Here is a 24,581-nt window from a genome sequence, read left to right as displayed (position 1 = left end):
GCAATGTAACTTTTTTTTTTGTAAGATATATTCTGGAGTTCAAAAAGTTGCTGTGGGAGTTTCACTAAGAAACATTAACAATGTCATAGTGTGTTTAAACTATGCATTTCTTTTATACCTTTTCAAACTAGAGGACTAGTTGAGAGAAATCATTTAATCTACACAATAAATCTGAGGCTGAGTAGAAACGTCAGTTTATATAGTTTTATTGGTTAAAAGCTTTGAATTGTAGAAAGAGAAAATGAAGAAGCCACCATGTACTTTTATACTCAGATTCACCTGAAGCTGTCAGCCGCTTTTATGTCGTATTTTTCTGGCCTCCTTACACCTTAGCATTGTGTCATGAGTGCAGTGAACTTCCCAAATGATCCTATTTAAAGTATAACATAGGCAAGATTCTATATTTTTGTTATCGTCATAACGATCCCATGAAAAGACGGAAACCGACAGTGTTTTAATTTGTCTGTTAATACTTTATCTTTCCCTGCTGTGTTTGCGGCACTTGGCTCCAAGTTCATTTGTTCCCACTGACGGAGTAAATCCTGCAACAACAGGACAGAAATATAGAGACTTTCAGCTCTAAACAAGTTTCCCAGTTTTCAGTGAACATCTGGCTTTGGTGCTCCAGTGAGTATTTCCAGCAGCAGGATGGTGAAGGTGCCCGTGTTCACCCGGTGCAACTGTGTGGGCTCATCCATGTGTCTTTTATAGTTTTTGGACGACAATGGCAAAGTTAACAAGTCATTGCTGGTTTCAGTCTTTTCACAAAATGTCCTGACAAAAATAAACGTGTAGAATATCTGAAGAAACAGACTCATCCTTTTAAAAAAAAAAAAAAAAACGGAACAACATCTGGAATCATCAGTAAACCCCCGTGTTAATTCACAACTATAATATTGTAATTTTTACTGTATGTTCTGGTAACTGCTAATCAGCCCACCCTCCTCTGTAGTTTACATGTCATACAGATTAGCTTTGGTCTTTAAGCCCTTCTAGTCACTGTTATTGATGATGTATGTAGCGTGTTTTTAATATTTCACAGGACTCTTCTGTCACTGGGATCAAACTTGCTTTTTGTCCACTTAAAAAAAAAAGAAAAGTTACATTACTGCACAGCTCTTGAACTACAACATATTGAGTTTTTAAAAACATATATATCAGGGGTTTATGAGTGTTGGGAGCTATTTTTTGGCCATGTACAACTATTATATATTTACTTACACTTGGCCTGACATTGGCTCAGGCAGCCAGAAAAACATGTCTGGAATTTATGGTGGCTCCTACTGGCAAGTATAAAACCATATTTATTGCATTATAATGAGAATCTGAGCCAGGTTTCATGTTTATAGGACACTGTGCTGAGGTGTTGGAGGTTTTTCTGTTGGCTCTGCACACTTGTAAATGCCTTAATGCTCGCTCCCTGGTAGAGTCCAGCTCCACACTGGCGCTGTTCCTCCCCATGTTGAAAGTGATCCAGCGGGCTCCTGGGGGGCGCAGATCCAGCCCATGGAGTCTGATTGGTTGGCCTCGACCTAAGGACATGTGGCTCTGTTTAGGAGCGTGCTGACTTACCGTCCCTCCACCCTGCACCCCCGCTTGGATAATGGTGTCAGAGTCCCACAGGATAGCACAGTTTACCCTGCTCTGCTGACTCACCTGACTGAGAGAGGAACGGTCGTATCACCCCTGTGTTTTACGTATAGATAGAAGATTTAATCCTCATACTCAGAGTGAAATATCTTAAATACTAAGCAGATATTTGCGTTCCCCAGAGTATGAACCCTAATGACCTCTGATGTTTTATACAGTAGCGAGATTCAAGTCATATTTGAGTTACTGCAATTACCATTCTGCAGCTTCTACAAGCTGTTTATACAACATCCAGGTCGTTATTACATCAGGGATTTTTCTGAAACACAAAAGTGCCTGTTGACCAAACGAATGTAGTTTGCTCATGTCCACTCTGCAACCATACGACTGTCTGCAGTCGTCTTGAGCAATGACACGACTTCCATGTTCTTGTCATTGTACAATTCAACAGCGTTTCATGATTGATTTGAACTTGTAACGGTTAAATGCTTTAAATTAATTAGTATTTCCATCAAATTGCACAAGGAAGAAATTTAACTGCACGAAATCAGAACGTGACCAAGTCCGACTCACAAAAGCACCAACTTTTCTGTCACTATTCTGTTCAGTAAAATTGTTGCCTGCGTGATTTTAATGCCAGAATCAGGTCGGAGTTCTGCATACATGAGGTCAAAGTTCAGTTTAGTTGAACTTTGCCTCCTCAGTTTCATCTTTCAGCAAAAAAAAAGCAAGGAGGATTTATTGTTGCAGTGCAGCATTTTCAGGAGAGGGTAGTTGCTGGTGAGCCGTCACATATTCCTGGATTTTACCATTATGCTCTCATCTAGAGGTTTCATCAATCCTTCATCGGTTCAGGAGAAAAAGCGCTGACGAAACCGTTTGGGTGAGTGATGAAACATCCTCCAAAACCAAGCAAGGCCAGCTGCTTTTGACTTGGAGAGTAGATATTTGATGACCTGGATCCGATGACTAAGACTCCTCATCGCATTACACCCAGAGACGTTGTGTTTGGTGGTTTGTTTGCATTGTTGTCAACTATTCTAAAGTCGGTTGAACCCTGTAGGAGAGATTACGGGTGTGAAGGGCCGGGGAGGAGTTTCCTCCAACATGTCTGTCATCTATCACGGGGGCTGGAGCAGCATTCCTTGAGCTTGAGTTTACTTGATTTCATTTCTTTTTGCCCCTTAGTCAGACTGACTCCTCGCTTTGAATGTTTCTTTTTTTGGAAGGCTCACAGTCTTCCTCAGAAACCGGTTCCTCCTGTCTAGAAAATATGTATATATATATATATATATATATATATATATACAAGTGTCTGAACAGAACAAAGGGTTTATTTAAAAAATAAAACCATCGGGAAATGTTTCCCAAAGGTTAATACTTTTTTTTTTTTTTTTTTTAACCATTGCCAGAGAAGAGCCACAATGAGCTGTTGTTGTGATTGATTAGCTTGTATGAAATCGGAGAGTTCTTTGAGTCATTGTGGTTCAGTGTAGAACCACAACCTGAAAGTCTGAAGAGAATTTTTTTCCTGAGCACATCAGTCGGAAAAAAAAGCTTCTTTGTTGGACCTGAGCAGCTGGAGTTCAGGTGCTGGAATTCAGTGGTGATCAATTAAACATGCATTAATTGATTCTTTTTTTTTGTTTGTTTAAGCCACATGGGGGCAGCGCAGAGTGCTAAAACCAAAACATGGACATATTATCACCTTATAAAGTTAAAATGCTGAATGTTTTAGTAAACAGTTGACTGTTTACACGTCCAGAAGACATGAAGCAACAGTTTGGAGTTATGTTTTTGGCCACCTGGTGAATATGAGACCGTCATTCACTTTCCTTATTTAGTCTGCTAAATGCTCCACTATGTTCACCAGCTAGCTGCTCACTTGGTCTTTTATGCCGTTTGGTGCTGAGTGTGAGAAAACCATTAGACAAAAAGTTAAAAAATCAAGAAAGTTATTAGTAGTAGTTGTAATGTGTGTGAACCTTATCTTTAAGACCAGAAAACATTCAGGTTACCTGCTGAGAGAAACTTTAACAATCCTCTTCAACTGCCAAGCAAACTTACGTTATCCTCTCGCCTTTAGTTTTAATCGCAGCCTAACGTCAGTCAATAAATAAACTCCTCATATGTGCATGAACAATAAAGTAGGAAATTTGGCCTGACATTGTGTTTATCTCACAGCCATATGCCTAAGATCTTGTCCTGTTCATAACACAAACAACCTGGCCTCTGAGACACACAGTGTTATTGGAAAGACCTCAAAGCAGGTGGAGTAAATATGCCTGTTGTTTCTTCTTACAAACAGCAGATGCAGGATGTTTGATACCATTGTCCTGAGTGTGTGTGTTCTGCTGTCTGCTGCCCTCCTCGATGTTTAAACACAGACGTACAGCACAACAGCTGTTTAGTGGTATTATGACTCAAAATATAACAACAACGACAACAGAAAGTTTAATGTGGAATACACAGAGAAACATCACATTCATGTTACTACGGAAAATAAACAGTCACCTCTGACCTTTCCCATGGTGCTTGGCGATAAATCGGGATAGCGAGCAGTGTGTGGGATCGCTGGGATTACAGTGGATGAATAATAGGATGCTGTCTGCTCTCACTTTGCCAACCTGGAGCTCACGGAGCAAAGCACAGCCAATCACGCAGAGAACTCACACCCATCTCTGCTGATACTCTCCCGAAGACAGATTCTTGACTTGAAACAGATGGAAACGGGGCTGAATCACTATCACTCATGTGTTTACATTATAGTTGTCCAGTATGACGTCTGAACAGATCATCGCAGATCCAGCAGAAAAATGGAAGAGGTCATTATCCGACACTAGCCTGCCAACTGTGGGTGTGTAGACTCTGAGTATTAATCATGTTATGTTCATTAATTTAACAGTTCAATAATAGTGTCTGTAAATGTTACGTTTCTCTAAATGCTGTTTCATTATTTCCTTTATTGATTGACCTGCTGATTAATTAAGAAACAGTTAAAAACAGTTATTTACAACCACAATTTCCCAAAAAGTCTGTTTATTTCTTTCTTTTTGTATATATGTTTAACAGCACTTCACACAAACAATATCAAGACTAGAATATACTGTATTTTGTGATTGGGATAATCTGAGGCAATTATTAAATTAGCTCAGTACTTTAGAAATCACATTACTTTTTTTAGGCCTTGATCAAGTAATCGTTAAGTCAGTGATATTGATCAATAACCTATTTACTCTTTGCAGGTATTATGGCTATTAAATTGGGTTTTTTAAAAATAATGTTTCATTTTTGTTCTAGAATTATTTCTGGTTGGATTATTTGTAGTTTTTAAAGCAAATGTAAAGGTCATTTTTCTACTGTTAAGTCCTACACTCACGCATATTCACTTCTTCATATCTGCATCTGACAGTGTAGTAATATTTTAGATAATCAGCTTTAACATTAACTTGCAAACCCTGTATTTCTGTGACTGGGCCAATGGGTTTTTCAAGAGTTTCATTAAAGCAATATGTACATGTTTTGGGAATGAGGCTTTATATTTGACTTTCCCCTTGGAAGAGACAATACAGGACAAATATCGTTTTCCCCTTCTTTTCACTTTCTTTTCCAAAACCTGTTGATTTCTCCTCTATGACTAAGTGACTATTTTGGTCAAGCCTCCTCTTAAAAAACTTTTCTTTTATCTTAGTGTGACTAAACTATGATAAACGCAGGTTAATGTTCATTTATGACTCACTGCTTGGTCACAGAGAAGAGGAAAAGTGACAGAGGTCTGCTTCCAATTAAGGAACCGCAAACACTCCACGTAGCCCTCCACTGGTTCTATCTGTGCTCATCTCATAAACAAGAAAAAAAAACACGGTGGAATTTTACAAAAGGAGAACAGGAAAAGTCTTTGAGAGGAAATGATGCCTTTCAGCAGGGTGGTACAGCTGCGAGGGCTGGCAGGAGTCCACCAGAACATTGTTTTGTCTTTGGGTCGAGAAGGGGTGAAGCTACAATGTGGTGCATACACATAGACTTCATCGATTTGAACTGGGAGGAAACCAGTATCCCTTCTGAGACTGAACGATCCTGACCCCACTTCTCCCCGAGGAAAAGAAGCTTCCACTACTGTCTATTATTTACCTTGCTGTGGAGAGGCGATACCATGAAACAATAAATAAAGTTAGAGTAGTAGTCTCCCAGGAGAGCACTTTCCTGGAACCATGTAGGTGAAGGGGGAATTTTTGGAGTGTTTAAGTAATTCAGTCATTTGTAATTTGTGTTCAATGATCCATCCAGACCTGAATATGTGTGGTCTCATTCTTAGCCAGATCAGTAGACCGACTGTTTGACTGCAAATAAACACTGGCAAGAAAAGACTGTCACGGCTGTAGTTGGCTATCCTTTTTGAAAAGTGGGGAAGTATGTCCCTGCTACTGGCATAAAAAGATTCATAGTATAGTAAGGCATAAAATGTCATAATACAGTAAGGCGTAAAAAGTCATAAAAAAGTCATAGTATAGTAAGGCGTAAAAAGTCATAGTATAGTAAGGCGTAAAAAGTCATAAAAACATCATAGTATAGTAAGGCATAAAAAGTCATAAAAAGTCATAGTATAGTAAGGCGTAAAAAGTCATAAAAAAGTCATAGTATAGTAAGGCGTAAAAAGTCATAGTATAGTAAGGCGTAAAAAGTCATAAAAAAGTCATAGTATAGTAAGGCATAAAAAGTCATAAAAAAGTCAAAGTATAGTAAGGCATAAAAAGTCATAAAAACATCATAGTATAGTACCTCCGCCCTTGGGTTCTTCTGCCTAAACAACAACAGAAGTCAAAATAGGTTGTGATCTCTCACCTCTATGGTTCAAGTTTGGTAAATTCTATTTTCAAAAACTACTTGGTTAAGGATGTCATTTGTCATTGACTGAAAGTCTTGCAAATCACATTGCAAAACTAAAGCAGTTTTCTGTTGTTGCACTGCTTTATTTAGGTTTAGGCACAAACACATCTCCGTTATGGTTGGGGAAAGGTCATGGTAGAAAATAAGGAGCAAACAGCAGTCTCCAGAGTCAATGTCAGATGTTTTGTTGACCAATTAATTCACTGTGACCTTCTCCCTCTGTGGCCTTTTTGCCTCTACAACAACGTCACTATTTCTTCCTTTGCTCCCAACCGACAATCTGCTAGAGATGTTTGTAACTAATGTTATTTGTTGATGTTTGTAACATTTGTCGTTCTTGGGCATTTATGATGCTGTCGTTTCTTTCTTGTGAGGACGGTATTGATACGTGGATAATTGCATGGACACAATGGCTGCTTGTCAGGAAGGTTTTTTTTCATCCAATGACCATTCTGCCACGTCTCTGGTGAGGACAGATTTCCATGAACTTTGCAGAGTACATTCACATTCCCTAGAGGATGTAAACTTTCCATTTTAGAGACTGCAGCTTTTCTCTGGGGCTTCATCGGGCCAAAGTCTCAACTTTGCGCACAAGATCTCATAATTTAATAGGCGGCTTGCCATGAGATTTGCTCTCCACATTGCATGAGCCTCGAGGGTCAACTTAACTGAAATTCACCAGTGGGAAGTAACCAAGTACATTTACTCGTGTACAGTTTTGAGGTACATGTGTTCCGCTACATTTATCTGACAGCTGTTGTTACCAGTTACTTCACAAATTAAGATTTGTGCATATAAAACATATGTAGAGCTTATAAAATATGATGCTTTATCACAAAGTAGAGCTGAAATGATTAGTCAATTAATCAATGAGTCGATTGACAGAAAAAAACAAAATATTCCAGCCTCTCAAATTGAGAATTTGTTGCTTTAATAATTATATTATTATGTATTTTTAATCATTTTGAGGAACTTCTCACTTTGACCTGAAAACATCCTAGACCACTGCTGTAACTGTGAGTAATAAGAGACCCTGAAAATATATCTCACTAATACACAGTAACATCAGCATTTAAGGATCAAAATGTGATAATTCAAATGCTGCTTTTTACTCGGGGACACAGACACACACTTCACTCTCATCAGTTATGTAACTTGGAAGTACACAGCAGAAGAACTGCACTTGTTAATTAAAGCAGTTTAAGCAGACATAATTTTCACCAACATAAACACAGTCTAGACATTTGATTGTACTTATCTGACGTAGGAATCAGTTTCAGATTCTAGATTAAAAAAAAAATGGTGTAGAGTACCTCTGGGGTTTCCGCTAACTACAAACTCCATAGAGCGAAGGTTAAATAAACAAATTCTCAATTATAAATCCAAAGACTGCAGTTAATTTTTTTTGCGAAAGACAGAAGCTGGTTGTCTTTTAATGATTCATTGTCTTAAGATAATGTTTTATGTATTTATTTATGGAGTTCACCCCAGCCTAAACTACATCCGAACAAAAATAGGCAAAGATATATATTTATAATTCAAGCAAATACGTGCTTAACAGCATGGAGGAGCTTCTTGAAAAGTCAAGTTTGACAGGATCTGCTTAACTTAACCGAACACTTCACTGTGTTTAAAGAGCTTCACAGTGAGCTTCGGGGGCAGGATTTAAGTTAAACACAAACACCAAGTGACATGTTAAAAAATAAAGAAGACGACTGCATTGCTTCATTATTGAGACAAAAGCCCATTTCTAAGTGAATATTTTGCCAAGCATCCGTGAGATTCCTCGTTCTGTCTTGACAGTGATAAAGAGGCTTTTTCCCCTTTGATGTCAAACAGGACGTCCCGTCGACAACTTCCTGTACCACCCAGGACAGTCAATTAGCTCCACTGACTGTGAGGGGAGCGGGAGGAGGAGGAGGAGGAGGAGGAGGAGGAGGGGATGGAGGGTCTGACTCACTGAGTATAAAAAGCTTTCGTTAAACAGTGAAGATAAAGCTTCTCATGCTGAGCAGCATTTTCTCAACCTTAAAGCCTTAATCCAAACGTAAACACGGGGGGAAAGCAGGCGACCAGCGCTCAGGTCAGAACTATCAAATTAAAAGCCTCAGCGCTGGATGAAAGAGTTTGATCAAATGTAACAACACCATGTGGACTTTAAGGGCTCAGTTCACACAACATTCAACAAATGTGCTGTGTGTGTGTTCAGGTAGTTTCACAGACCCTGCTCAAAGCTAATTTCTAAGCATGGAACAGAAGCCTTATTGTATTTTAGGTGAACTGTCTCATTCAGTCATTCATGTGATCCCAGACTGACTCCATGATGTTGAAATCAAGACTCTGTGGAGGCCAGACCATCTGCTGCAGGCCTCCTCGTTCTTCTCGTCTCTGAAGATACTTCTTCATATCTCTGGCTGTGCTCCGGAATGAATTTGGAAAGAGATCAGACACCTCCCTGATGGATAAACATCGAAACGTCTAAACTCTTGCACAGTTCTAATGTTACTGTGAATGATCCAGATACATCTTCCAACACAGCAAAATCCATCTACCTCCAAATCTCACTAATTATCAGACTATTTCTTGGCTGGGTGCAGTGACTCTCTGGAGTCTGCTGGTTGCAGAACAGCCTTCACCGAGATGATAAGACTCCAGAGAGCAAAGAAGCATATTTCCTGAATTATACAACCATACACCCAAATTGTCAGCCTGAACTATGCCCATTCTCTCCTCTTCTATAACATGACTGCATATTTTTAACCTGTTTGCATTCGGATGGTCATCGGTCAGTGATAATTATATACATGTAAAACGCAAACAACAGAGTTCAAGTATTACCTAAAATGTTTGCTCTTGTTACCAGCCAGTATGAGTAGCTCTGCCTATGCTGACTGATACATTTACACACATTATGACAGAAAAGGGGAAGTTATATGAAGATATAATTATTAATAACCTGGTAGACTGCCATGTTCACCACCTGTTAAAGTGAAATTTTGTACCATAAACTTTGGCCACAATTACCTCGGGAATTCACCACTTTGTTGACAGTTTGAGACAAATTTATGGTGGTAAGATTAGAAATTTCCCACTTCACAGAGGCCACACGAATGCACCGTTACGAAGTGAAAGTACAACAGAGTAGAGCACCATCTGTCACCATCTGTTGACATGTTGTTATATGAGCATCAGTGTGCTCTGAGTAGTTTAATGACAATCTGACAGAATTTCTGGATAGTGAAGTTCAACAGATAGAAGTTTTTAGTCTGTAAAATATCTGAAAACAGAGTAGAGAGTCCAAGTGCTGTCTTCAAATGTCTTGTTTTAGCCGACTAACCATCCAGTCGGTGAGTTTACTGTAACAGACGACTATGAAAACCAGAAATTTCATCTTTCAGAAGCTGGAAACAGAACTATTTTGGCTTTTTTTTTTTCCTGAATGACTCAAACAATTAATCAGTTTTCCAAACTAGTTTCTGATCATTTTTGATAAACGATAACAAATGACTTTCCTTGGTATTTTAACAATATGGGGCCATTTTCTTGATTTCTTAACCAGTATTAAAGCTGGGCACCTGTAGGTAGAAATCTATAAATTACTTTTTCTACTGTTACTTGAATAAAACATCTCAATACGTCTTTCACCACTGTTAAACGTGAAGCTACAGCCAGCAGCTGGTGAGCTTAGTTTAGGGGTGAGGAATCGGGAATCCCGATCTTTATCAGTTTTGCATGTCCTGAATATGACACTGTATCAGTCAAAATTTGCATTGCTTATCCTTGCATGTGGAACTGAGCTGTGACACTCAGGCTTTTTTCCAAGCACGTGTCGTAGTTAATCAGCCTTCACAAGCAGTAACCGACATTTAATAAATATAAGATACTACAATGTAGTTGTAAGCATTTTTATTTTTGAATATATTTAAGTGTTTTTATTAACACACAGCATTTGTCAGCAATTATAACCGCTTCTATGAAGAAATACTCTATATTATTATCATTATGATCATTATAGTGTTCCACTTACATCGGCGTGTTCACTAATTAGTGAATTGACAGATTGAATCTGTAATTAATTGTTTTAAGTTGTTTCTTTAAGCAAAAACACTAAATATTAATCAGCGTCTGCTTCTCAAATGTGAAGATGTGTTTTATATCATAGCATTATCTTCAGATTTTGTTGTAAATGTTAAAAAAAGTTGTTATATTATTATATTATATATTTTGTATAAATGGATTTTGGCTCAGATTTCCTGCAGCTCAGTCGTCAAACCAGCTCAAACAAATCTAAACAGACAATCCAAGTGTTTGTGCTGGAGGAGGATTTGTCCACAATCTGGCAACCCAGTAGTTGCTCTTACTAATATCTTATAACTGATCTATAAAGCATTAATAAATAATTTATTAACCATAGATGAAGATGGTGCATTATCAGTAAGAGAATAAAATCATATATAAAATAAACATAGAGGCAGACAAAACATTTGTTCAATAATCAAGGGGCAAGAATTAGAAAATGACATTCAATTTAATGTCATGTCTTCATCTTCTTTTCTCAGAAACCTCTTAAATCCTGTGTTAAGTGTTTTCGTGCACTCGACAACAGGTCAACATGTTGGGAAATGCATTAGTTTTCTTTCTCGGTGAGAGTTCGATGAGAAAACCGATCTAAATATGACGATGATAAAAAATGAGGATTTTTTGAGGATTTTCTTATGTTTGGACGGAGCCAGGGAAGCTGTTTCCTCTGATTAGCTACAAATGTATTATATATGTGGGTGGTGTCAGTCTTCTCATCTAACTCTTAGCAAGAGAGCACAAAACGTAAAGTAAAATATTACTATAATGTGCGTTTAAACCTATACCCTGTGCTGGTGTCACTACAGTGTTCAGAGGTTTACATGTTGTTTGTCACACAAATAATTTCTCACACAATGTTTAAGTGTAGAAAAGTCTTTCATTTGGTACAAAATATCGCTCACAGGACGTGAAAAGTTACAAATCACTTAAATTGACTTGCAGATAAAAAATAATAATAAAAATAATAACAATAATAGTTTTAGGATCAGGCACGTTAAAATCGTATGAAACTGTGGATCCCAGTGTAGCCCACTACAATACAGCGCTGGAGTTCATATTCATTGGTTTATGATAAAACAATACAGTATATATATTGTACTTCTATGTCGGAGTATCACAGTTATTAATTTCAGTGCTCAGGCCAGCTTTTAACTTCACCCATGAAGGGTATATAAACATGTTCATGTCAAATTCATCAATATTGTGTCAAGGGGGGAGCCGCACAGACCTGGGATCAGTACAGAAAACATAATGTTTAAAATGTCCAGCTTAATCTTTATTATAGTAAAAAAATAATAAATTATATCAACATATGCTCTGCTTGGTCTTCTAGCAGTATTCATTTCTTAGTGTTAAGAACAAGATACAGTCACACAAATAAAGGGAAATATAAAGTGCAAACTACATGAAGGGTAAAGGACGGTTTGTATTGCTTTTAAAAATAGACTTTTTTGCGGCGTCATCTCAGATGACTCTCAGTCTGCTTCTACTTCATCTTCTAATCACACTTCATCATCCAAGAATAAAGAACATTTTGTTTCATGACCTTTCGTAGTGCTGTGTACTTTAGTTTTAGCTTAAAGGAAAATTCCACTCTCAGATAATCTTACACTGTTTGTTATCTGAACCCCCACCCACCCCTCCTTCAGTCAGTTTTATCTTCATCTGTCACTGATGTATTCTGTTTCTTAAAAGCCCCTCATTCAACCTTTAATGGAATAGTTGAACATTTTGGAAAATAAACTTATTTATACTCCTGCTGAGAATTAGACGAGAAGATCGACACCACACTCACATGCATGGTAAATATGAGATGATTAGCTTAGCTTAGCATAAAGACTGGCATGGTCCAAAGTAACAAAATCCTCCCACTGTACCAGAACCTCTGAAGCCCACTAATTAACACATTATACCTTGATTTCATCAACACTTTTTGTACGGATTAATTATAAATCGTGATTCTTTTTAAAGGGTCAGTTCACCCAAAATAGATACACTGTCTTAACTAGCCTCTTAATATGAGCAATGGGGTCCTAGGTTTAAGGTGTTGACTGTAAAGTTCAACATCATAAATGAACAAATTATATTTTGCTTGTTTTTTTTTTTGCGGCTTCCTGAAGTTACTGCATGTGGCCAACAAACAGTCAGACACATGACCCCCCCTCCCCAATAAAACCACAACTTGTTTTTACTTTGGTTTTGTTGTACGAGTTACATGATATGTCATGTGTTTGACTGTTTGACTGAGGTGGTGGAAGAAGGATTTTATTCCCTTTGGACAGAGCCAGGTTTTCTATGTCCCCATGTTTATGGTCTTTATGCTAAGCTAAGCTAAGCTAAGCTAACTGGCTGCTGGCTGTAGCTTCATATTTACATTACAGACATGGGATACCAATCTTCATCTGATCTTCTCATCTAACTTTCAACAAATGAGAGGAATTCCCAAAAAGTCAAACTATAACTTTAACAAAACTGATTGCCCTCCAGGGACAAATAAAGTTGAAAGTAAGTGAGTAACATTTCATTAAGGCTGAATGTTCAACAGTGATGAGGTTTTTTTACTGCAGATTTTCCCCTTACATTCAATAAACTCATGTGCAGCATGCAGCTTGATATTAAAACCAAGCATGAAACACTGTCATAATGGTGTGTTCAGACAGAAAGCAAAAGTAATTTTCGCCTCGCTTCATTTGCAGGACTTTGAATACTGGACCCACTGTGACCACAGTATTTAGATAACTCCCTCTTACTGATCTCTGAACTCACCAGAAACTCCCGTTATTTCCCTCCAGTTGCTCTCCTTTTTCTTCTGGTCTTTGTACATTGGTAACGTAGACTCATATTTGCAATAACCCCTCTTAAATTTGGCTTTCATGTTCTGTCTGAACACACCATAAGAATCCAAAGCTGCAGTTTCTCAAACAGTCACAAGATGCTGCAAGAAACTCTGACATTTAGAAGTCCATCCAAAAAGTCCAAACTTCTCTTTAGAAAACAAGGTGATTATATTTTCCAGAAGTTCTGGTTTCAATAGTTCGTCCATTTCACTTCTTCTTCCGAGCCATTGCTTTGAGTAGGATATTAAGGCACGTGTTTGTTTGATTGACAGGTGTCTCAGCCCATCAGTGAACCACCAACTCAGCTTCTTCCACGTTGCCGAAATCTGGATGTGTTCACTCTAGTAAAAAAAAAGATGGTAAACCCAAATCAAGGCTTCAAATTGTCCTTCAGATGACACCACAGACACTACATTCGTGTATCTGGTTAAAAACCACCAACCCTCTCATGTTCCATATATAAATTCTTCATGGTCCTGTTTGTGCACTGTACTGTTCATTCATGTTACGCCCTAAAGCTTCTGTTGCGCTTTCGTTTCCTCAAGTGACAATATCTAGCCAGCAGCCCCAACATGATCATCACAGCTAACAATACCAGTACAATGGAAATATACATCGGGGTTCCCGATCCTTGACACATTCCCTCAGTCAGCTTCTCAATGTTGACCGGCTGTGAAAAGTCCTCGTGAACGCAGGTCACGGTCTCGATGTCGGGAACGACCACGGCTGAGCGCTGCACCACATGGAGGAAGCCGAGGTTGGTGCAGCAGTTCAGAGGGTTGGAGCCCATGTAGAGGGTTTTTAGTGAGCGCTCCAGAGCGAGCATGGTGCTGTACTCCACGGTGACCAGGTTGTTGTTCTGCAGGTTTAAGGACTCAATGGAGGACTCTTTGTCCCACATAGGTAGAGAGGTCAACTGGTTGGTGGACAGGTCAACGTTTTTGAGACTCTTCAGCAAGGACAGATCTGTGTTTAGCCTGGAAATGTTGTTTTCCCTCAGGAGGAGGTGAACCAGGGAGTGCTCGAGACCGGAGAGGGAGTCTTTGTCCATGTCCAAGCCTGGGTTCAGGGACAAGTCCAGTAACTTCAGAGAGGTGTTGGCAAATGCGTTCGCAGGCAGAGTCTGAAGATTGTTTTCAGACAGGTACAGGAAGCGCAAGCTATGAACAGAAGAAAAGGACACACAACCGGGAGGATGCTGGTGGTTTTGGTCTGTCAGCGCTGCTTCTTGCTGCTTCTGCTCCGAGGCGCAGATTTTCAGGTTGTTCTGCTGGAGCTGCAGGTATCTGATACTTGGAAGTCTTTGAAATACTTGATGGTCCAAGGTGGTGAGGTCGTTTCCCTGTAAGAAGAGCTTTTCCAGCGACTGCAGAATGTTTTCATTAAATGTGAGACTCTGCAGTGAGTTATAGCTGAGATTGATAATCTTCACTTTCGGTAGAAGACCTTCGTTAGTGATAGAAAACGAGCCAATACAGTTATTACTCACATTCAGGACCTCGAGTGATCCCATGAAGCAGAAAAAGGACTCTGGTATGCTTTTGAGTTGGTTGTAACTCATGTCCAGGTATCTAAGGTGATTTAAAAATGTCCTTCTCTCAGAACTTGCTGAGACGTTGATGCTCCGAAGGTGGTTTCGTGAAACATCCAGATACTCAAGCACGTTCTGTCTGGGCAGAAATGGAAAGTAAGGCATTTTGTTTTCACTCAGATCAAGAGAGAGAAGCTGATACGACTGAGCTGAGCCGACGCTTTGGAAAAGCTCCATGCTGTTCTTGCTGAGATTGAGCACTTTTAAATTATAGAGGTTGAAGTCTGTGATGCACGTGATTGAATTCTTGGACAGATCGAGTTCGGTCAGATTATGCAAGGAGTCAAAAGCGCCATCTTCAATCTCCAAGATTACGTTATTGTGGAGGCTGATTTTTTTCAAGGACCAGGATCCACTGAACGTATCTTGTGCTATTTTAGTGATGCTGTTGCTGCTCAGAGAAAGGTTCGCCAGTGACGGAGAATCAGCCAGGAAATAGTCTGACATCCCTGTGTACAGCCCATTGCTTGAAAGATCAAGTGACTCTACAGCTGTAAGAGGCCCGATGTTGATTTTGGAAAGAGCAAAAACATTCAGGTGATTCCTGGACAGATCGAGAACTCTTAGATCAGTCATGTCTTTGAAGAGCCCCGGCTGGATGAAGTGGATCTTGTTAGAGCGAAGATTCAGATGATGGAAGCCGGTGTGGTACGCTAGAGTTTCCTGGGTGAGGTTTTGCACCTGGTTACGAGAAAGGTCCAGCATTTGGACGCCATGGGGAAGGTTGGGCGGTGCACTTCTGAGGCTGAGATCGCTGCAAAACGCATCCATCTGGACCTACGAACAAAGACAAACACACAAGTCTGATTATGTCGGCACTCTGCCAGGATTGCCTGACCATGACACAACAGAGACCAAATGTTTAAATTGGGTTGATTTATGAGTCAGTGTATCAACGGCATGTTCTTGGCAACAAGACAGTGCTCTGAGGTTTATGATGGTGAGTTGTTCTAATGACGAAAAAACCTTTTACTATGGCTTTTTCTCTTTGAATTAAACTGAAAAATTAACTGCTTTTCAATGAAAAATTACATGACTCTCATTCTCCTCGAGCTCTTCGACCCAGATGAAACTTTTAAAAGAAAGATTTTTCAGTTTGAAGAAAACACACCTCACACGTTTATCACCAGTCCACAGTTTTCATCATCTTCTCCCCCTTTTCCCCCAATAGATTCAAATATTTAAGGTATTAAGTGTAGTTTATAATTGAAACCACATGGCCACGAGACCCCCCGCCCCCCCTGTCTAAAAACAGCTCATAAAACTGTCTCTGTTCTCTGTTTTCTCTCCGAGGCTTGTGTACATTTGGCTTCTTGGTGTAATTGCTGAAAGTGGCATTCCTTGTTGCTTACAAGCCGGTTGTAAACAAACACATTGATTTATTCAAGAACTACTGCAGGGCAAAAACATCTCGAATCTGTTGCCAGGCACTGAGGAGCAGATCAGGCATGTTGTAAAGAAGAATCATCAGCGGAGGGATGATCTTTCCTCTGTGAATTCTGCAGGTAACACAGGTGTTATCAGTGATATCTCCACGGCCCCATGTGGACCGTCTGCATCTGCTTACATTCCTGAGACCTTTGGTAATCTAAACCTAAATCTTAGTGTGCACAACATGTGATTCATACGTGAAGTGGTTCACGGCACATTTAGTTATAGTGATACTGAAACAAACGGCTACTAGTGCAGTAGGTGGAAACAAACAGGAAAACCCTCATTTGAAAGTTACAGGATGTTTTTTGTTTTTTTTAACAACACTCTCGTGGCCGTATGTACAGTTAAAGAGTTACTGGTCATTCCTCCTCTCCATACTGGATCTCCAGGATTAAAGATGGTGGACAAATCCATATCCAAATCAAGTCAAAATATATTCCTAAATTCAACAGAGGGTGATACAACGCTTAGTTAGACACATCAAGTGTGCATCCGCCAAAGTTTAAGTTTAAGTTTTTAGTACAACACTTTGTATGATTATGATTTGCATGGACATTCATAGTGGATATAATGGACAGTGGAGATGGATATAACATGTTTGAGAGGACTTACTCTTCTTACTCTGTTTCTCTCACTCATGTTCATTCATAGCTGCAGCATCATTTCATTAAACTGTGTTTTAATGTGGCGATTTCAGCCTTTGTTGCTTGACGTCTTCCCTATTTCATACGTTTGAACGTAAATGTTTTTTATGCAGTAAAACTTTATTAAAATGTGCAGTAAAAATAAAGGGAAAGAAATCCTTCCCCTTGCCTTTGCTGCAGCACTCACTTCAGGAACCAGTGGCTTCAGGGTTTAAGGCGGCAACCATGAACTGGATCATCTGTGGTTCAAGTGCAGCTGGAGATCTTTGTTTTTTGTTTGTTTCTCCTTCTTCTTCTTATTATTATTATCTCTGGCCGTTTTATATCTTTTTTAGGTAGTGAAAGCACAGAAATGACAGATATATATGGGGAATAACATGCAACAAAGGTCAACAGGCTGGACAACCTTTACTACTGTAGTGTCAAGCCCCATCTGTGTCCTCTCATTTCCTGTCCTGTCTCTCCTTTCAGTTTTCTCTTACTTTGTATATTTTGACCATTTTCCAAATTCCTTGTATGTGAGTTTGTAATAAACCTGTTTCTGAGGCAACAACAAAAAAAAAGACAATATCGTTGGAAGATACACACTTGATTTGGACTCTCCCACATCCTGTACGTTGGAATCACAGTAGGAAGGGATGAGTTCAGATACTCTAAGGAAAGGAGGAACGATCACAGCAACCCATAACTCTTCCAGTGTACTGTATGCGTACCTCCCCCAAGGCCAGTGTCAAACAACATACACCAGACTTCAGAGATAAAAAACAAAAAAGATTAAAATTCATAGTAAATCTAAAGGCTTGTCACCAAGTTTGGTACAAACTGTATCAGAACTCGTTGCGTAATCCCGCAAATAAATAATAAATAACAAACAAACCGACACAGGTGAAAACAGAACTTCCTTTGTGGAAGAAACAAATACAGCTATCCTAAAATGTATAATCCTTTAAATGAATATGTGCACAGTTCTTGAGTTGCATGTCTTTTGTGATGCATAAAATACATGTATACACACAAATACATTACGGACAGGGTACACACACCTCCTCCCACACAGAGCGGATTCCAACAGCGAAACTCTCATTGATGGTAGGATATTTATAGCATTTGCAACCACCACATCAAAGAAAAGTGACGCACCTTCGGTTTCAGTATCAGGGTATTTTTAGAAAGAAAGATGACTTGAAACAGAGTGAGAGGCTGTTTCATATCCAGGCTCCTGTTTTTATAATCATCCTCCGTGTGTCAGTCATGTTGGATCTCTGGCTGGATTCAGATGTGTGTAATATACCCAGATACCACAGCTGAGTCTGTGGACACTTGTAGTGACACCTAAAATCACTTAATTGTTTTTTTGTTTTTTTTTTATCGCACCAACTGCTCCAGCTCTGTCGTGATTCAACCTACAGCCAAAAGCTCTTTTTACATATTGGCTGGTGTTTCGTGGGAAAAAGAAAAACTCCTCCAGCACAGAGGAATTGATGGACGTCACGTCTCCAGTTTGTTACATAACTAAACAAGAACCACTGCAGCCAGTTTGCGTGGATAAGCTCAAACTGAATCATGATTCACCACAAACTCCGAGGAAAAGATGTCACAGTACTGTACACAGTTACGCACTTGACTGACAAGTGACTCTGCAGTTTAGTGTGTCACAAAAAACACTCAGTCAGTGTGTCTTTCCAGTGAAGCCAAATTTTTGTTAAGTTTTGTTGGCAGCACGGTACAAGGGCTAAAACTGATAAACCAGATCTGCTCAAATAAACCATCTGCCTAAAGTTAATCGGAAAATACCTCAAGCACCTGATGGATTAGGGTGTCTCATCTCGGTTACCGTGGGCAACCCATAATAAAACAAACGGACATCAGGTGCAAAAAACCCACGCGGACTGTATTTATTTAAGTGGAAATGTGAGGAATGTTTGGAGAAGAAGCCACAAATAAAACATGAATTTAGATACCAAAGTGTCACTGTTGAACCACTGCTGTGTGTGTGTGTGTGTGTGTGTGTGTGTGTGTCTGTTTACCAGGCTTTACTTACAACTTGGCATGGAGGGAGGTGTCGGGGAGGACTTGCGGATGCCACCACGCAGCTGACCAACAGCGGGAAGAGCAGCTGGAAGGCGGCCATGGTGCTGCAGCACAGAGAGAGAGAGAGAGAGAGGGAGTCCAGATCACTCGAGTTAGAAACACATGAATGCAGGAAACATGCTGTGAGGTGATATGACTCGAAAAGGGAAGGAAGAGGGAAGTAGCCCTACCTACTATGTGACATGCTGACCTATGACAGCACTATTTATGCCCTGTGATGGAGTGCAAAAAGGGGCTTTTTGTTATTTGTATGCAGATAAAATATACAGCTGCAGAACTAGCGGGGCTGAGAGGGGATGACTAAGCAAACAAAGCTGAAGCGTTTCCATTGGCTCTGGGTAAATGCAATCGATTCACTGCTGTAGGTTATTGTTTGGAAACAGAAAAAGCATAGAGACTGTTTCGTGAGTCATCATTTATGAGACTCAAGGTTTGTGCCTGTTATTTTGTGGAAACTTAAACTAAAATATTTCCTGACAGGCTCCCCTGAACAGAACAAAACAACATGCAGCCTTGCATGGCAGACAATGTGGGAGTAATTAGTATCACTGTAATGGTAAACACCCATGGGGATGATAAGCACGTGGGAATCTAGGTGAAACAAAAATGGCACCACAAAAAAGATAGTGAAGCAGATAGTGAAGAGAAAAACAAAAAACTATCTGGTTTTTAAATTAGAAATGCAACAAGTTGTCGCCCCTAAATACTCACCTGCTGTTCAGTTCAGTGTTAAACGTGACAAAGGTTGAGTCCAGCTCATGTAAAATGTTCACTACACACATTTTCTCTCAGATTCAAGAGCAAACTCGCTTCACTAAAGACATTAATCACTGCACCCTTGTGATGTCTGTGAGCGAATGCCAACTCGAAGCAGCTGCATAAAACACACAAACATCATGTGTTTAGAGCTTCTGAAAAGCTTTTGGGTTTGTTGGCAATCAACAAATAAAAGTTTTTTTTCAAAAAAAAGTGTTAAAATAAAACATTTTGTTCAATAAGCCAGTTCGTTGGGTGATCAGAGATACTGCCTGGCTTCTTTGTACTGATGGCCAAAGGCAAATACCGGAGGTTTATCACACAAGTTACTTGCAGAACTCTTTTAAACATTTACAATCTGATAAAACACTGTGGTTTTTCATCAGCAGCCAGAAAGCTCAACACTCTTTCTGTCTGTCTGGAGCAGGAAAATGGTCCGTCAACTGAGGTACTTTACTTCAGTATTTCCAATTAAATTCAGGTTTTTCCCTCCACTTCACGCCATTTAAGAGGTAAATATTGTACTTTTTACCCCACAACATGAATTTAACAGCAATGGCTACTTTTCACATTATGACTTTGCATTAAAAAGGTGATAAACTTATAAAAATATAACAAACAATAAGCACAAAAAAATAGAACAAAACCTGGTCAAGTTTCAGAATTGAAAGTTTAATTGAGTTTTTCCTCTAAATTTCTCACGTGGTTTTATTTAAATAAATGTTTGAGCCCCTAAATATGTAAAATTATCCAATATTTCAAATTAAGTAAAAGTTAGGGATTTTTTTTTTTTTTTTTTAATAATTCAAATGAGTTTTTTCTTCTTTCTGACGACCCCTCGGTTGGGAAGCACTGGACTAAACAACTGAAATGTACATTAAGTATTAAAACTAGCTCCATCTTGAGCAGCTACAAGAGGAAAATGCTACTGAAGCATTGAAGCATCAGTATTAATCTTATAATGTCATATATAATAATATACCAGTCAGAGAGCACATGTTTACACGTTTACTTTAAGTACATTTCACTGATAACGCCTGTATTGGTTTTTTTAACTGCTCTGTACAGATTGGAAGCAGGAGAACCAGAGACACTTTATTTTGGCGGTTTCATGCTCTACAGACTTGTTTTTAAAGATTCTACTTAACAAAATAAAACAATTTTAACATGTAGTCAAAAATCCTGTTTACACATGACATCATTTCACTCTGAGCACACAAAATATATATATTTTTTACCTCTAAACTGCAGATTTTCTATTATATATGTATTTTTTCAAAATCCTCTTGAGACACGTGTTTACAACCATAAGCAGAAGTATTGAGATTGTTTACTTAAGTAAAAGTAGCAATAACAAAATGTAAACATCCAGAGATATCACTTACATCATATGTTTTATATGTAAATTCCCTGCAAAGTTGTAATAAGAACACTTTTGTACTTTTACTTTTACTTTACTTTGTATATTGTTGTTTTGGAACTTCAATAAAGGATCTAAGTACTTCTTCCACCTCTGCCGTCTGTAACCATGTACACACAGCAGCATCTGCTCGCTCCAGTCCAGAGCTCCCACAGACCAAAACCCCACAGCAACAACAACAAGCAACACATTTTAAAACTTATTGTAAAGCTGAACATTTACCTCACTTTCAGCTGATGACTAATGTGGCAGTATCTCCTGATCATCCTGATTTCACATCCTCAGCACGCACACACACATGCACGCGCACACACAAACACACACACACACACAAACACACACACACTCACAGATAAGTAGATAGTAACCAAACGAGGCACCGCGAGGCCAGAGGCTCCCCTCAGCTGACTCTTCCCTCCACATCGCACAGCTCCGGCTGCTGTCCAGCCATCACATCCTGTGAGAATATCCTGCATCGCTCGGCCTTCTTCCCCCCTCCCACTGCTCTCAGGGAAATGCCTTATAAGGGGATTGGGAAGTCCAGTCGCCCCCTCCAACTCCCACGCACACCCTCCCCCACACACCACCCCCAAACTCCATAACACCCCCCCCCCTCTCCCCCTTTTAATCCTAAAGTTGGATGATTTCTTTAGAAATAGTTTAAATTTTCTCACAGGCCAATCTCCATTAGGAATGTGGGTTATTTTAATATATTTGATCTCAGCTCTCCATGTTTGTATTATCTTTGAATCTGGAAGTTTTTTGGGGTTTTTTTTTTTTTTTTTTTTTTTAAACAACCTTTTATGGATACATTTTTTGAAAAGAGACAATGTTTTCATTCTCCACATCTCCACCCAGACAGAACAAAAAAATGTCAGCAGCAGTTATTGATGGATTTGGAAAGAAGTAGTCCACCCATCGGAGACATGTGGGCGTGTTGAAAATTCACACATCCTTTTCAAGACTGTGGGAGTGCAGTTGGATTTGTCATGTGGCTTCTTCTCTGGTTTGCTGTAAACAAACATCACTGTAACTTCAATGACTAAGGCCAGTTAACACACACAGGCAATTAGTTTTAAATCACTGTACAAGTGTATGAATGTCTCTCCTGGCTGGGAGAGTGAATGAGTAAAACTCTGACTGCTTCAGTGGAGCTGTTCGACTTTACTGTGCGGATCTGAAGCGGGAGGCCACGAACACAACACTTCACCTTTTACTTCACTAACATCATGATCTACAGACTCTTTATGGACTTTCTGTTTAGTCAAATGTCTTTAACAAGAAGTCTAAAGTGATTTTCTGTCCTGTTCAATTATATTGGCAGGTTCACAATAATGAACATGTGTTTGCAGCCAGTAGTGGAAGAAGTCCTTTACTTAAATTTAATTAACCTAACTTTTAATTAACAAAATGCTCTTCTACAAGCTGCTGAAAGTCTGCTTTTAAAATTTTACCAGTAAGTAAAAGAACAAAAGTATTCAAAGTACCAAAAGTATTCGTTATGCAGGATGAACTGTGTCAGGGTGCTTTATTATATTACACTATCAAATTATTACTAATGTATCAGCAGTAATTTTTGTGTTGTAGTGTAATTTTAACTTCTCTACATGTTATTTGGGTATTTAATCTCTAAATAAATCATATTTTATAAGTGTATTTAAATGTAAAATCAGCTGTAAATGTAGGTACAATGTAGTGGAGTAAAAATCTGTCATTGAATTGTAGTGAAGGAGGAATTAAAGTAAAAGTAAAGTAAAAGTACAAACTGTAGGTACAGTACATGAGTATATATACTACGTTACCCTTCAGAACTGTTTGCAGGTAACAAAAAATACTCCATCCACTCATTTTAAACTTAAACAACATCCCACTGAAGCTCAAGATATTCTCCATTTCTGTTTAATATGGATGAAAGCTCTGGTAAAAGCTAGTAAGAGGACTTTGAGTTGGGACAGTCAAGAATGAAGTCTGACATTTAAATCTTTTAAAGCGTTGTGGATCCAAATCAGAATAGTTACTGAACTTTTCAGTCAACAGATCCATCTCCATGACAACTGGGCAAATTTCCACATTTTTTAAACGTTGTTGCCAAGAGTGAATTCGATCCTTTACTTTACGCAGTTGTTTGGTTTAATCCATAATAATTCCCCATATGTCCTAATGTTGATGTTTGTTTGTTTTTTTTTCAAATAAAATATTAATTCAGAAGAGTAACTGTCAAATACATGTGGTGCAGGAAGAAGTACGAGTATCTAAGTAAGTTACTTTAGAAACAGGTGAAAAAGAAAAAGGAATATTGTAAATAATAAAGAAGGTGAATAAAGAGCAGCCTCACCTGGTCTCTTGTCTCCAGTGTCTCGTACATTCGTAGCAGGTTTGGTTTCACATTCACCATCGTTTCATCCTTCATTATGTTTATCAGTGGTGTCATGTTCAGCTCTCCCTCTCCCTCTCTCTCTCTCTCACACACACACACACACACACACGCACACACACACACCTACCTCACCGCTTCATATTACAAACAAAGCACACCACATGATGCTCTCCTGGGGGATTGCCCCCTTTTTGTTTACCGGGATTCCCAGACTCTGTTTCCCTTTCCATGCAGCTCAACATCAGCTCTGAGAGCGTGCAGTGTTGTTTTCTTTTTTTTTTTCTTTTTTTTTTTCATGGTTTGTTTCCAGAGTTTTGTTTCCTGGAGGGAAACAGTGAGATCAGTGAGATATTATTCCAACACATTAATCAGTAATTCAACCAGGGAGCCGAGGAGAAGGGATGATGATACACATCTCAACCTAAGACCCACTCTGCCTCCTGCTGCTCACACACAGACAATGCAGCATTTCTGTTTTTTTTTTTTTTTTACCAGCAGCTGAGCGTTTCCAGTAATTTGCCTCGCGGCCTGTTTATACGTGTTATTATGCAGCGGTGGACAATAAACAATAAACAATAAACAATAAACAATAACCTAGAACATTATTGAAGCTCTGCCCTTAAGGATTAATCGGAGGTGTTGTTTTCATGTTACTTTATACTTCTACTTCACTACATTCGAGAGGGAATATATTGTATCATATTTAGTATTTTTACATATTTAAAGTTTTGCAGACAAAACATATAAAGAGCTTATAAAACATGATGCTTTGTAATAAATTCAACTTCTCAACAGGATAAAGAAGTAGAGCTGAAACAATAAGCCGGGATCCACTGGAACACACCAGACAACTGTGTTAAGACTCGCTCCACCA

At 39.0% G+C, this 24,581-nt stretch overlaps 1 protein-coding gene across 3 annotated transcripts; it reads right to left on the bottom strand.

Annotated features, from left to right (window-relative positions):
- Nucleotides 1–12,652: 12,652 nt before the first annotated feature.
- Nucleotides 12,653–23,682, bottom strand: LOC111217172 (leucine-rich repeat-containing protein 32-like). 3 transcript variants are annotated; one of them, XM_022738925.1, is made up of 3 exons: nt 23,666–23,682; nt 19,105–19,198; nt 12,653–15,762 (listed from the first exon to the last, which is right to left on the bottom strand). In XM_022738925.1, the coding sequence occupies exons 2-3, from the start codon at nt 19,192–19,194 to the stop codon at nt 13,900–13,902; spliced, it is 1,953 nt and encodes a 650-aa protein (XP_022594646.1). In that variant the 5' UTR covers nt 19,195–19,198; nt 23,666–23,682; the 3' UTR covers nt 12,653–13,899. The 3 variants fall into 3 exon arrangements, with proteins under 3 accessions (XP_022594646.1, XP_022594645.1, XP_022594647.1); XM_022738924.1 differs by lacking the exon at nt 23,666–23,682 and adding an exon at nt 21,553–21,769; XM_022738926.1 differs by lacking the exon at nt 23,666–23,682 and adding an exon at nt 21,681–21,686.
- Nucleotides 23,683–24,581: the final 899 nt, after the last annotated feature.

Source organism: Seriola dumerili, unplaced genomic scaffold (assembly GCF_002260705.1).
Source record: "Seriola dumerili isolate Sdu_G_001 unplaced genomic scaffold, Sdu_1.0 BDQW01000040.1, whole genome shotgun sequence".
Taxonomy (NCBI): domain Eukaryota; kingdom Metazoa; phylum Chordata; class Actinopteri; order Carangiformes; family Carangidae; genus Seriola; species Seriola dumerili.
The sequence above is the reverse complement of the archived record's forward strand: the minus strand, read 5'-3'. Positions and strand labels throughout refer to the sequence as shown.